This window comes from Psittacula echo (assembly GCF_963264785.1).
Source record: "Psittacula echo genome assembly, chromosome: 6".
NCBI lineage: Eukaryota > Metazoa > Chordata > Aves > Psittaciformes > Psittacidae > Psittacula > Psittacula echo.
In genome coordinates, this window is record NC_137743.1 from 22,637,272 (window position 1) to 22,652,350 (window position 15,079).

General features: G+C 45.2%; 1 protein-coding gene across 1 annotated transcript; it reads left to right on the forward strand.

Annotated features, from left to right (window-relative positions):
• Positions 1-891: 891 nt before the first annotated feature.
• On the forward strand, positions 892-5,828 carry ZP4 (zona pellucida glycoprotein 4; the record flags this gene model as incomplete). Its single annotated transcript, XM_080620855.1, has 11 exons — positions 892-1,050; positions 1,129-1,231; positions 1,775-1,930; positions 2,296-2,483; positions 2,657-2,754; positions 3,092-3,222; positions 3,433-3,622; positions 3,720-3,867; positions 5,075-5,153; positions 5,449-5,571; positions 5,701-5,828. The coding sequence occupies 11 exons, from the start codon at positions 892-894 to the stop codon at positions 5,826-5,828; spliced, it is 1,503 nt and encodes a 500-aa protein (XP_080476981.1).
• Positions 5,829-15,079: the final 9,251 nt, after the last annotated feature.

The window sequence follows — 15,079 nt, forward strand, 5'->3', positions numbered from 1 at the left end:
AGCAGCAGGAGGCTACACAGGGGCAAGCAGGCAGAAATCGTGGATGAACCAGTGGTAGGAAGAACTCAGGGTCAGGAAAAAGGGGTTGAAGACCTTCCTGGAGCTCTGCAGCAAATTGCACGGATGAGCTCCTCTTAGCTTAGTGAGATGAATACAGACACATCTCCTGACATAAGCTCAGTTCCTGCCCTGTGGTTTTCTTCAAAGGGTGCAAACAGACTGTGGTGGGTTCAGAGCCAGGTGAGGGCAATGGAATGTGTTAAATTGTTGGTCTGGATCCACCTGGACACTGAATGAATTTCTGATCCCAGCTGGCTCCAATATATAAAAGGGCTAGGCTAAGAGCAGCTGCTTTGTGGTTCTTAGCAACAGGGCAGGATGGGTGTTGTAGGGCAATGTAGGACTGCTTTTGGAGCTATGTTCTTCTTGGGGTTTCTTGGTCTCCTGGCTTTGGTTATGGGAGCTCAGGGTAGTGCTTTTTCTGATCCCAGCCTGCTGGCTTGTGGTCTAGAAGGCATGCAACTCACCTTATCTCCAGGCTGGGAAGGGAATGCTACCTTTGTGTTGACTGCTTGGGGTAAGTAAGGGTTCTGTCAAGAGGCTTTCTTGCTGCTGTGTCTTTGTACAGTGCACAGGTATGCCTGGAATGAGGAGAAAGAGGAAGGTTTTAATGTGAAGTGTTGCCTAGCAGCTTCAATGCATCTTGTGTAGCCAGGCAGCTGTTAGATGACCCACCAGTCAAGGGTTGTGGTGGAGTGCTGTGCTTGGCTCTAGACAGTCTTGGCTGCTGGGCTTTCCCAAACACCTCTGCTGGTTCAGACCCTAATACTGGCTAGGGTTTTATTTCCTATGGAAAAATAGGATTGTAGTGGATGCTATATTCAATGCAGGATGCTGAAGCTCCTGCTGCTGTCTTCTCTCTCCGTAGATATTGAGGGGAAGGCACATGCTTTGCAGAATGACTCAGAGTGTGGGCTCTTGGTATTTGGGACTTCAGATGGCTCCCGGACAGTAATGATCTCCTATACTGGCTGTTATGTCTTTGAATGGGTAAGTGACCTCAGGAGTTCTGCTGGCACTGTGACTACCGCTGTTCTGGCTGCTCTGACTGGTGTGGCTCTCCTGCAGGATGGCAATTACCTCATGCTGGTTGGGCTTGAAGAAACTGATGCTGCTGGACAAAAAGTTCTTCTTGAAGAGAAGCTGCTCAGGTGCCCTGTGGACCTTCCTGGTAAGATTCTGACAGCCCCTTGGGAGACTCTGCTTGTATCTGTGTCAGTGGGTACCCTTCCTTTCAGATGGACATTCCTAGTCAGTGGGTTGGGAAAGGGGACTTACTGTTGGGCAGAAGATTCTCTGGAGAATGATTTGGACACAGGAGCCACTAGCTTGCTGGGGACTTGTGCCACCTTTGCCGGGCTAGCAGGTGAACGCTCCTTGTGTTTCCTAGCCCTAGTTTGAGCGTAAGTCCCTGCTAACTCAGGGACTGAGCCAGAGACTAGATACAATGATTTTCCTATCTACCAGAGCTGATCCAGAACACTTTATCTTGACAGATGCCATGCAGTTCAGTCTCCTTTACAGGCTCCTAGGGAAATACAGGTCTTTCCTGAGCGGGCTTCCATGCCAGCTCCAGGCATGTATTTGACCCTCATCAGAGTCCGGCTTCCTTTGACTTGTATGCTGCGTTAGCATGACACCTTCCACCAGTATCCTCTGTGTCTTTGTCCCTCACTCCTGAGCTTTAGCTACAAACTCCTGCTGTTTCTTCCAGCCCTGGATGCTCCAAGCAGCAGTGTCTGCTCTGCTGTTCTCAGCCAAGACCGACTGCTGTGTGCCTCCTTGCCTATCAGCCAAGGAGACTGTGAAGTGAGAGGCTGTTGCTATGACCCTAGGGATAGGGTGATGCCTTGTTACTTTGGTAACACAGGTAAGCGTGAACAACTGCTCTCCCCTCCTCCTGGAGGAGCTGCAGACTGGGATTCCTTACTTCCCTGGCAGAGCAGGATTAGCGTGTACCAGTTCTGCAGGTGGCTTAGGGCTGTTGAGAGTACTCATTCCTATTGAGGCATCCAGCTCTTTCATGTGTATTGCGACATACCCTGGCTTATGGCCAGGATTGGTGTTAGTCTTGGAGCTGGTTACACTTGTCTTGCTGTACTTTGCACTTGCTTTGGGGGTGACAGGCAGGAGAACCTGCAGGACTTAGCTGGTCTTGTCCTTGCTGTGACGTTTGAGTCTCCTTTCCATCCCTCTTCTCCCTGAGCTCAAGACTGGTTTTATCTTTTCCTCCAGTGACAGCTCATTGCACACCAGATGGCCATTTTTCCATTGCTGTCTCTCGGGATGTGACCCTGCCACCTGTTATCCTGGACTCTGTGCAACTGGCCAGTGGACATAGCACTGGCTGTGTCCCTGTTGTGAAAAACAATGCATTTGTTGTGTACCACTTCCCGCTCCCTGCCTGTGGCACCACTTTTCAGGTAAGAGCTACAGCTATCACCAGGCTGGAATAGCGGGAACTTGCAGACCTGGAACAGCCTGATGTGGCTTTAGCTACATCTTGCAGACTTCCAGAGGCCAAATGCTGTTCTTCAGCCCAGCGTTAATCCAGCTTGACTTTACTGCAGTGACAGTGCCGGGTCTGTCCTTCCAGGTGACTGAAGACCAAGTCATATATGAGAATGAGTTGGTGGCATCCAGGGATGTGAAGACTGGGAGGCTTGGCTCTGTCACTAGGGATAGCACTTTCAGGTAATACTCTGGGACTCGTATTGCTGGATGCTGTTGTGTTCAGTGTTACTAGAGAAACTTCTGCTTGTCTTTAGCTCTGAATTCACAACAGGGCAATGGAGTAGGCTAAGGTCTGGTATGTCTCTAGTTGGTAAGAATAAAGCTGGTGCTGATCAGTGAAGCTCCACAGGCTTAAATCTGAACTCTGGAAAGAATTTCAAGTATGTGTTAGAAGGAAATGTGGGATGAAAGATTGGGGATATGACTAATTAAAGCAGCTATTTCTTTGCCATCTTGGAGAAAGGAGATATCAGAGTGACCTTTATCCAATTCATTTGGGGCTTTCCTGTTGTACCAGGTTACGTGTCCGCTGTAGTTACTCCACCACTGGGAGCTTTATTCCCTTGAGTGTTCAGGTCTTCACATTGCCACCACTTCCTGCTGTGTCCCAGCCAGGTCCTTTGTCCTTGGAGCTGCGTATTGCCTCAGGTAGGATAGATTTGCAGGACTTGCTCAAGCCTCCTGGTGCAGAGCTCTGATCTCTGCTGAGAAATAAAGGAGCATTTGATGGGTGAGTCCGGCACTGCTTCTTCCCTGCCTTGGCGGGAACTTATTGCCATGCCTAGAAAGGATGCTCTCAGGCTCTCTTTTTCTGTTTTTTCCTTCTCTAAAATGGCTGTCAGTTTTCTTCTGTTCCAGATGGAAGTTATACTTCCTACTACACTGACAGTGACTATCCTGTTGTGAAGACTCTGAGAGACCCTGTTTATGCAGAAGTCAAGATCCTTCAGAGAATAGACCCAGACCTGATTTTGGTCCTGCACCACTGCTGGGCCACACCAAGTGTCAATCCCCAGCAACAGCTGCAGTGGCCTGTTTTGGTGGATGGGTAAGTGACTTGTAAATAGCTTTACAAGTAAATAGAGTCAGGTGAATGACTTCCACTTTTTTTTTTTTTTTTTTTTTTACTGCTGGCTTCTTCTCAGGTGCCCTTATGCAGGGGACAACTATCAGACACAGCTGGTGCCTCTGAGTGTTACCTCAGGACTGCTGTTCCCTTCTCATTACCAGCGTTTCACCCTCTACACATTCACCTTTGTGGACTCCACTTCTCAAGAGATGCTCTCTGGGCTGGTAAGATCCTGCCCTGGCTGCCTCGCTTCCTATTGAGTACAAGTAACATGTGAGCAATAAGTACTGATTTATAACTATGAGACTTTTGGCCTTCTTGGAGGAGGAGGCCAAAAGACTAAGAAAATCCCCTCCTGAAACAGGAGGAGAGAGGTTGATGCAAGATACTTAATTTCCTGAGATTAACATGGTAGAGGTAAGGTGCATTACTAGAGGGATGTGTCAGGAATGGGCTGAAAAGGTACATCTACTTAAGCAAGGGCTAGCTTGCTGCCTAAGCTGTTTTGTTGAACTAGCTTAGAGTGTGTGCTTTGACCACGCTAAACTTTCTGTAAACTAAAGTGTAGTGGTGCTTGGACAGCTGTGTCTCAAGTGTCAGAAGTGCTATATAGCCAGATGTGAGTTTGAAGGTGGTAAAGGCACTGAGGTTGCCCTCAGCAGGCAGCAGAGGGCTCCAAGGCTACATTGGGCCTACATGAGAAGCAAGTGGAAGCGATCTTTCTGCTTTCTCTTCTGTAGTCAGATGCGCTGGGTCTGGCTGGAAAGGTGTTAACTTTCTTCATAGCAACGCATAGTGGGCTCTTGCCCTCAGAATCAATAAGTTTTGGGGTTGGTTTTTTTTTTTGTTTGTTTGTTTCTTTGGTTGGGTTTTTTTACTTGTGGCTAAAATCGTGTTAATAGCTAGAACATTGTGTTAATTGCTGAATAGTCCTTGCACAGCATCAAAGCTTGTTCTCCTAGCTCTGCTGTCCAAGCAACACGTCTTAACCCCAAGTGAGTAGGCATAGCGTAGGCTGGAAGCTGGAAGGAGTGCAGCTGGGACAGCTGACCCAATTGGTCAAATGGATATTCCATCCTTTATCATATCATTCTCTACAATAAACACTTGAGGGTCATCTTCCAATATAGCTGCTACTCAGACTGGCTGGGCATCAGTCTGCTTATGAGAGTGGGGTAGGTGATTTGTCTTTGCATCACTGTGCTTTTGTTACTTCCTCTTCTGTTCTCCTTGTCTTATAAAACTATCTCTTGAGCCATGTTTTTGCTTGCTTTTGCTTTAATAGTCTTTTCCCACCCAGCAGAGACAGGGTAGGGGGGAGCGAGGCTGTGTAGGTACTTAACTGCTGACTAGGCTCAATGCATCACACCAGGGTATGAAATGTCCTCAGATATTGGCTGAGTGGTTTCAGGCTGTGTCCATTCTTTCTAGGTTTACCTGCACTGCAGTGCTTCAGTGTGCCACAGATCTGTACAGGAGTCCTGCACTACCGGTTGTCCTGCTACAGCCAGTAAGAGTCCTAGCCCTCCTGCTTCCCATCCAAAGGTGCAACAAGGGTCTAACCTCTAAGCTGGGGTGTAGGACACATAGCGTATGAATTAATTTTCTTGAGCCATGGACAGCTTGAAAGGCATTTCCTACTGCTTTCTACTGAGGAAGTCTTCAGAGGCTCTTAATTCTGTATTGATTTGCATGAAAGCTTGGCTTCCAGAGCTTCTCATATGTTGAGAAGCTGATCTAGACAAATTTTGCTGACCTTCAAGGCTATGTGTCTTCTCACGTAAAATCTTCATATTGCTCTGTAGGGGATAAAAGGAATGCTGAGTATCCTCTTGAGCATGATGCCTCCCATGTCTGCAGCAAAGGCCCTGTGATTTTCCTCCACGATGAGCGAAGATGGGACACAGCCAAGAATGGCCTTGGTAAGTGTGCCAGCCAAACATGACCATCTGGTGAAGGTCCTGCTCTAAGTCTTTACCACAAAGTCTGAGCCCCTGAGGCATCCCTTTGCCTCTCCAGGAGAGTGTTAACTGAAGCCTCTCTCCTCACAGGAGCAGATGTGAATGCTGCAGCCCCCTGGGCTTTGGGATTTGCTGCTGGGGCAACTTTGTGCATGGTGTTTGTGGGTGCTGTGCTGTGGTGCAGGAAGAAGTCTGTAATGCATGAAATCAGTGTATTGCAATAAAGCATTTGTAAAATCTACTTGCTCTGTGGGGCTCTTTCTCCCTGACCCAGGGCCACATACAGGAGTGTGTCCTGGGGAACATGGCTGAAAGCCTCTGCTTGCAAGACAAAAACTCTCCTGACGGCTGAGAACTTTTCTAATGCTGTTTCTCTGAATCAGTCTCACTTCCTGGCTATTTATTGTGCTCTGGGGCTAGCGTTGACTGACTGCTGCTGTTAAGAGGGAGCCTTTTTAATGACCAGGGCAGCTAGGAAGCTGCTGACTGAGACAGAGGAGTGATGCTGGGCGGTGTTTGCATTTGTGTCAGTGGCTAAGGTGTCCTCCTAATGTCCTTGCCTTGACTCCTCTCAAACACTGTGTAGAAGGGCAGCAAAACTAACCCAAAGCAAAATTTGCAGCTGCTTCTCCTTTGGGGATGCAGAGTTGGTATTTGACTGTGCAGAGGAGCTGGGAATTGCCTGCTTGTCCTTGAGCTCACTAGGTAAGTCAGGGTTGTGCTCATATGGTGTGAGACTTGGAGGCAGGAATGGCAAAGCACTACAGAAGTGAACCTTCCTAATGATCCTATATGGGAACCTACCTCTCTCTGGAAACAAAAAAGGGCAGGTGGGACTTTTTGGAGGATGAGAGCAGGGAAACTTCATTCCAACTGGAAAAAATATCAAAGGGTCTAGGTCGTTTGAACTTCGGGAAAAAATTCAGACTTGATTTGAAGTTTAATTTTACACTTTAATGTGAAAGCAGACAGTGAAGTCTTCAAAGCTTTTGGTTTAAAGCTAATTTGACACCACTGTTTGCATAGCAGTGCCACAGATGTGCTGTTTTGAGAAGAGAAAACTTCATGTTCTGAGCATCAGGAGCAGTTCAGTGTGGTGATGTCAGTCACAACAGCTGAGCAGGGTCATTCTTGGCTTCCTGAGGTCATGGACAGAGACAGTCCAGCAAATATCTCCAGATGGTGGAGCAGGAAAGGGGGTCCACCACCCTATTTCCTGCCCAAGCTGGGGGAGTTCTGGTGCTTGCACCCACACTGAGGTCCCCTTAGAGCTGATGGAATAGTTCTTGAGCAAGTACTTTAGAGGGGAAGGAAAAAATATTTTTCTCTTCCCTCCTCTGCTCCCTTTATTAGAAATGATTAGTGTGTCATCCCCCCTTTCCCCACCCCTGGGCTGTATAAGAAATTCCCCCTGTTAAAAGATGGGAGCAGTCTTATTCATACCTTTCTGGGGCTTTTAAAGTAGAAGAGCAGCTCTTGTATACATGAAAGCAAAGGACTGAACAGTGTTTTGCTTGAGATATTTTTCTATGTAATTGGCCACTGCCAATGCTGCCGTTGGAAAGCGTTAACAGGTGGTGGGAGCTACTTCTAATTCTTTTCCTACTCCAGCAAGAATTTTTTGGAATCATCTTACAATGTTTTTGTTTTTCTAGCAGAACTGTTCTTCCCTGCTACTTCCAGGATAACCAGTGCTCTTAAGTCCTGCCTGCTTTGAAAATGTAATCAGAAGATAAGACTGTTCCAAGTTGTATGGTGGGAGGGTGAATGAGATCACAGGCTGGACAAATCCTCATCTAAGTCAAACAGCCTCCTCCTTCAGGGAGTGTCTCTGGCAACTAAATGGCCTTGGTACAGGTGGTGATCTGTTTGGGAAAGCGGAGTGTAAACTCCTAATGATAGATCTTTAGCTGCTGTCTGTAATGTTAATTAACTGGGCAATTAGAGTAATATAGACCACACCTTTACAGTACATCAGGCAGGGTGCTCTGGCACTGCTTTTAGCAGTGTGTGTTAGCCAAGATCTACACATCTTCCTGGCTGCTGCTGGAGTCTTCACATGCCCTGTAACGTAGACAAAAATACTTGCTTAGAGAGTTTAGGTGTCTGTGTGGAGACTGAAGGGGAGCAAAGACCCTGCCCAGCTGCTCCCTGCTGCCCTCCGTGGGGCTGCTGAACCACCCCAAAGAGGTAGAGAGCTCTGGGCACATAGTCTCTGTGGATCAGGTAGGTTCTGCTGCAGAGCTGGATCTTGCCGTGATGGCCCTGCTTCTGAGTGCGGGGTGCATGCGCAGGTAAGTGGAGGTGAGTGAACAGAGGAGTGAATTTAATTCCCTCAAGCCACTCTAGGAAGTCTTCTGTGCTTAAGGCTTGGTATTTGGTCCCTAGCAGGAGGGGAAGGATGTAAGCAGCAGTGGGATGAGGTGTGTGTGTGTGAACCACCAATAGAGGATGAAAACTAGGCAACACAGACATTTCACCCTCTGGTGCATTGTCCCCATCTTCCTAGCCTGTTCTTCTCTCCTAGGATGTTGGGGCTTTCATAGCTCAATTCTGCAGGAGATAAAATTGCAAAAGTGTGATTTGGGTTTTTTTATTTGTTTGGTTTTTTTTTTCCTACCTCCACAGGTGCATTTCTGTCTCCTCCTCACCCCCTAGCCTCTACTTTCTTTAGTTAGGTCTCATTGATTTCCAGGGGTTCATTAATAAAATATGTGAAAACAATTACTGTGGTGATGCTTTTATTAAATTTCTTATGCTTGTATTACAATGCATTCTGTAATGGAGAACTATACAGTATGTTACATTTTATAAATATATTTCTGAAAATACATGAATATAGTTCATATAATACTATAGTAAAAAAGAGTGCTAGCTCATTTTAGTAAAAAAACCCCACAATAAACTTATAATGTGAATGGTGGTGGTTGGAAATAGTTCACAATGCTACATCTTAAAACACTTCAAATTCAGTTTGCACTGATTCACATTCCTTACAGACTCTGTAAAGCTGGAGGGATAATGGAGGGTGTAAGTTAATGCAGGATTTTAGGCCCCTGTATTTATGGAGATAGACAGACTATTCACAGAATAATCAAGTTATAAATCTTTCTAGCTTTGGATGAAGCTAGCAAGATATACAGTGAATAACCGAGTTCTGCAGCAGCTACAACTGAAATATTAAACATAGCACCTACTTTAGGGTGCTAACTTTGAGTCAGCACAGACCTTTTGGGGTTTTTATTGGGTGGGTGGTTTTGGGTTTGGTGGTTCAGTTGTTTTTTGGGGTTTTTTTTGTTTTGGTTTTTTTCGGGGGGGGGGGGGGGGGGGTGTTGGTTGATAGGTTTTTTGTTTGTTTTGATGTTGGTGGTTTTGGTGGTTTTTGACATGCTAAGTAACAACTCTTCTGATATTTGAAGAACCAGGACTGGGCTGCTGCCTTTACTCCTGCAAACCACAGTTGCCTGGAAGAGTATGGCTGGGAAGCTTTGAATCTCAGAAGAGATCCTGCTTTGGTTTAGCAGACTCCTAGGGCTCCACCTGATCCTAGTGGGCAACGGGGAAGCATCTGTTACCAAAAGGCCAAGCCTGCTAAAGTTGATCCATTCCTGACAGCTTCTCAAATCGTGGTTCCCAGGCAAGTTTGGGTTATGGAAGGATTTTCAAAGAGCAATCACTTGACTTCTACTTGCATTGTAATTTAGGGGGTACAATTATCTACTAACAAGAGGCAAAGTTTATTTATTTAAATCTGTCCTCTGTGTACATTAATTGTTGTGCTAATACCAGCAAGAGCTGGTCTGCAGAGACCACTGCAACCATGGGACCTTCAGAAGCATGCACTGCCTGTCTTGAGGCTGGAATCAATGGGCATGGGGCAGTAAGGCAGCCACCAAACATGGCCACTGTTACAACTGTTACATGATTGTTAACAGTGCCCTAAAGACCAGTAGCTTGTAAAGGATGTATGTGTTTTAATAACTCTTCCTTGCAGCTCTGTGCTCCCTCTTGCCTTTTCCCAGCAGTGAGAGCATAGGCTGAGCCATTTGACAAAATGACTATCCTACCTGCACAGCCACAGGACTTAACTTGTAATTTAGAAGTAGGAATTCAAGCCTGGTTCCCTCTCAAAAAAAAACCTGATAGCGTAAGAGCTGGGCGGCCTGGTGAAACTGAGGTGTTGCCTCAGATGAACCCTCTGGTCTCTTTAAAGGCTAATTCCCACAGTGCTCCTCACTCTGATGTCTGCAATGAACACTCTGATGTCTGCAATGAACACGCGTGATGTCTGTAGGGCAGCACTAGATTTGAGGGGCCTTTGCAGAAGGAGCAAGCTTGCAAGATTAGAAGCTAGTGGTGGATTCAGGAATGGCCTTGTAGGAAGTCTTGGCTTTCCAGACTTGGTTTTCCTGTTAGATTCCAGTAAAATTGCACAGCTGGTCAGATGCTGCTCTGAATGAAGGAGCTGTGTTGGGGACACACAGAGACTGCCACTCAGGCCATCCCGAGAGGAGGTTGTCCTTCCAACAGCCACTTCTGCACTGGGCAATGAGTCCCTGGCACCCTTCTAGATGCTGCTGTGTCCCATAAAGCTTAAATGTATTTCAGCCGGAGAAGGTCCCCAGAAAGCAATGATAATTTAAAAGCTTCAATGTTTCAGTAATAGTGTTCCTAACCCAGAGAGGAGGAGGAAGGATTTCCGTATCTCTATTGTTTACGTTACCAAGACACTAACAGCAATTTACATCTGTGGCTTGACTTTTGTGAGTGTATTTCAGATTCAGGAGTAAAGCCGTACACAGCTGAGCATAGAAAGGTCCACGCACCCTTCTCTACCTCCCCCTTCTCTCTTTCCCTTCCAGTACTCAAAGTGGAGTTGTTCTGTTGACAACTGCAGGATGCAGGTTGTGCAAAGTAACCTTGGGTTTGCATCCACTGGTGTTCCCATTTTGCCTTTCTGAAACAGAAACATGTAGTGAATATGAGAGACCAGCAAAAGTTTCTCTGTATTTAACCCGTGGGCTGAGTTGGGAAGATGGAAGATGAGGCTGAGCCTGGTTCTCTTTTAGTCTTGATTATGGGCAAATTATTTCTTTCCCAAGACACCTGGTTGGCTTATTATTTGGGAGTCTTTTAACTGACTACACTTCTTACAAGAAGGCTGCATGATGTAGCCTGTATGACTACAAATACCTTTAGATTTTTTGTGTGTTTGGTTTGCTTTTTTTTGAAGTGAGGACTATTAAAATGAAGGTATATGGGCCAGTCCTCAGCTGGCATGAAGCCATATAATTTGAACTTCAAAAATCTGACCTGTTTTTGTCCTTTCATGTTGGAGCATGTCTGGATGAAGGAACAGGACTGTCTCATTTCTGTGCTGAGACAAAAAACCCCCTCAAACCCACAAAGAAACACATGATGCTTTACTTATTTTACCTTGTTCCATTTGACTCAGGTTATCAGAAAGGCCATATGTTTTCATTCTTCGTATTTTGTCCCAGAACGATCATGGAGTTCCTCTCAGTTTTTCTCAGCTCTGAAGACATAATATCTGGCCTTAGAAAGGGAAAAATACAATTAAAATTGATATCCAGCAGTCAGAAGGCATGGCTGTGTTTTTAGCATTAATATGCTGTGCATATGTATTTAACATCCAAGCTGCACCCAGAGCAGCTTCCCCCTCTCCAGTTTGAAATTCCGAAACAGACACTGTCCAAATATTTGTGGCAACATACAAAAGGAAAAAAAAAGAGCTACAAAATGCAGCACTTGGCACAGAGTCACAATGTAATGGATGAACACAAACATCAGTTTGTTGACAGCAACCACTATTTTCTGCGTAGCTGGAAGTGAAGGGGAGAGACTGGTGGATGAATGTCACAGGGAAGTTAAAAACTCCGGCCTGAAGTAGTAAGTAGGAAATGAGACATTTTGAAGAACAACAGTAAGCTAGCTGCAGACTGTCTCCAACTTATTTTTTTGCTCATTATTTATTATATACGATTGAAATAAGTGTAATGCATCCTATATGGTTGTAATGGCTTAGGTCAGCCCTCTGGGAGCTATGGAAGACAAACCTTCTGGAACACTTCATAAAAATAGCTGCTGTTTAAGAAAGAAAAGCTGTAGTTTTGTGGGGTTTTTTAATACAATATTTCAAAGCTATTTACAGAAAATAAATAGCTCATAGCTATTTAGTTAAAATAACAGTAAAATCTATTTGCTTCAAATCCTTAATTTTACAAATTTTCAACTCAAAATCCTGACTGATGTGGTGCAGACTTTTTATTTTGCCAGCTACAAATTTGTTTTCTTTTTGACCTAAATGTTGTACGATTTTTGTCTTGTTCAGCTTTTAATTCTTTTTCAATGGAATTGTCAAACATCTACCTTGATGTTATTCTTTAATTCCTTGGCTGCTTCGCAACCCTGAGCACAGAGATCTGTCGGTAGTAATTTCCCACATGAAGGGCAGTGTTTGGACCCAAATATGAGGCTCTAGGGTACTTTTCAGCCTTTGCTATACAATAATGAAGATGGGAATTGCCATGTTAGAACTGCACTGTCCTTCCTAACTTACTTTACCCTAACCATGAAGTAGTCATCATACAGCAGCAAGCTTTTGGGGGCTGTCAAACTGAAACTAGCATCCTTACCATGAAAGATATCATAATTTGAGGTTAGCTCATTCCCACGCAGCTTGCATTAAAACTGCAACTCCCACAGATACACAGGTAGGTGTGTCTGCACTGGAATGCCAGAATGGGATTGCCCAAAGCTTCCCAAATCAGATCCTGCCCTGGAAAGGGGTTGGGGATAGCATCAGAAAAGCTCCTGAGCACAATTACTTTCATTGAGATAGCTGCCTCTGTATCTCTGCCAAGGCTGGAACAACTGCTGGGCCAGACTGCTTCTCAGCAGCAGTAATGGCAAGCAGTGGAAGACTGTATGTCTCTATCTGTCCTCAAAGGGAGCTAGGGAAAGTAAGGAAAAATTATATAAAAGTGTTAATTCACTCCTCCTTGACCCTGGGTTTTTGGGGTTATAATGCAATTCTAGCCAGAGCCAGCTTCACGCATTTTATAATGTCAGATGGAGTGGCAACATACAGGCAATAACTTGATCAAGGTTGGCTCCTGCAGAATTTGCAGCCCAGCTTTCACATGTCAGGCTAGATTCTCTGCTTACTGTTCAAAGCAGCATCAGGTTGTAATTGTTTAACAAGGGCAAGTATTTGACCATATCATCTGTTATCATTATCAAACTAGTCACAGTGGAAGGGCAACAAGTTTTTGTCTTGAGGGTCATTTGAGCTGGAAGTAATTCCTTGCTCTTTGTGGAGGGATCATTCTGCAATGATTTGGGGAAGAAATCTACTTTTCCTGCCATAGGTCAGATCCAGGCCCATGTGCTGCTTAAGTTCGTGACGCTATAATCAAGTCACTCATCAGCCAGTTCTGGCCCTTTGAACAAAATTTTGCTTTGCAGGAGTAAACGTACTAACAGGAAAAGAAAAATGAAATGAAAACCGGAGCCTGTTCAGAACAATGCATGACAAAGCACCAAGTCTTGTGCCAGTATGTTTACCTTGGCAGGCCCCCCTCTCTTCTGCCAGAAGAACCAAGTTCTCTCTACCCTGAGCATTCTTTTGTGGATGTTTGAAGAAAAAAAAAAGAAAAGAAAAGAAAACCAAAACAACTGTCCTGAGCAGGTCATTCATCATAGCAGAGTGGGAGCATGAAAGGGGATTTGCTTTGACCTAGTTATAAAAACAAAACCAAAGAGACTTTCCCTAATTGCCCAAATGACTGGGTGTTAAAAGTAACAAAGAGAATCATAGAATAGTTTGGGTTGGAAGACACCTCTCTGCTTCCTTCAGAGCTGTATGTTAATACAGGGCACTAGGCTCCAATCTGTTTCCAGTGCAACACCTTGGGAGATGTCTCTGTGACCAAGGAAGCCTGGGTAAGCAAAAGCCACCCAATTCCATGTGCCTGCATAAAACAGAACTGGAGCCAGGACAAACGTGTTTCATTAATTAAAACAAAGACAGTGGCTTTAAATGCTGAGAGCATCAGGGCTTCAATATTTGCTTTGTCAAGAGCTGTAGACAAGCAAGACTTTCTTGCTTTGCCATTCCGCTGCAGGAAGGGCTTCGCTTCTTCTCCAGCAGCATTCGAAGCCCTGTCACTAACCTTAAACCTAACTTTTTATTTCAAAGGAGCTGAGGGCCACTACGTATCCAAAATGCCATAGGAGCAAGGTGCCCAGCTTTTTCAGGCACTGGTGAAAAGCCCAGTGTGCACTGCTGTTGCAGGGTGTGGGGTAAAAAGGGCAAGATCAAATGAAGATACGGCTGGAGAATAAAAGGTAGGAAGCAGGAGAAGAGGCAGTGAAGGGAGATAAAGGGCATGAGTAGAGGCAAGGGTTTTATGTAGACATATGGGAGAAGAAAGTTAGTGAAAGAAAAGAGAAGGCCATTCATCAGCTATGGAAAGCAGCCTGGAAAAATCAGTGTATAAGATATCTGGGGCTGTCCAGTTACAGCCAGGTGAAAAAAATCATCAACTTGGCATCTTGTTATACAGCATTTCCATGGCAGTAGTAGTCATCCAATACCTATGTGGAAGCAGCAAAAGCTGTTTCTGTTAGGTACTATTGGGCTGACCCTATTGGAGTCAGCCCAATGAACCCAAGGACCTAGCCTGCAATTCTCACAGTGTCCTCAGTGCTGCAGAGAAAGGGACAAATGGGAGTACATGACTTTTCTGAAACCCAAATAAAATCCTGGTTCTATTCAGATTTGGAGGGAAGGTTCCCAAGAGCTGGTTCACCATCTATTTTAGATGGAACTGTTTGATCTCTTTCTGCTTTGTGTTTCTTTCAGTTTCCCAAACAATAGGAGGAAGCTTGCCTGTTACGTGTGCTTGTGCTCCAACCAAGCTTTTCCCAGCTGGAAAAATCACTCTGTGAACTACAGCGGACTTTTTTCCAGATGTAATTATGAGATTCTCAGTTCCCTTATGAATTTTTTAAGGTAGGTAGAGGCTAAGGGGAACAATGGGACATTCCTGAGTGCTTAAACAACTGCTGTTCCCCCATCACCACCCCCTCTAGAATCTGAGGAGGGCTTAAGCACATTTCAGCTGTTTCGCGTAAAGTTACTGAGACCTCAGCTGAAAAAACACACGGAGGTACGCAGCTCCACGTAATGCTCCTGCTTTGGTGAGTAAGATACCCAGTCTCTTCCTGTTACCTGATTATGTACACAAACAACCCAAATTCACCAGACCAGCTGGGAGATCTTGGCAAACCCACAGGGAATATCTGTGCAAGGGGTAGCTGGCAGCACTGTCATCACCTCAGAGAGACATGCACTGCACAGCATAGCTCAGAGGCCAGGCTGTAACTAGCCTGGTAGACAAACTTGCCCAAGGGACCAGCACAGATCTCTTTATAGAAATTAAACCTTGCT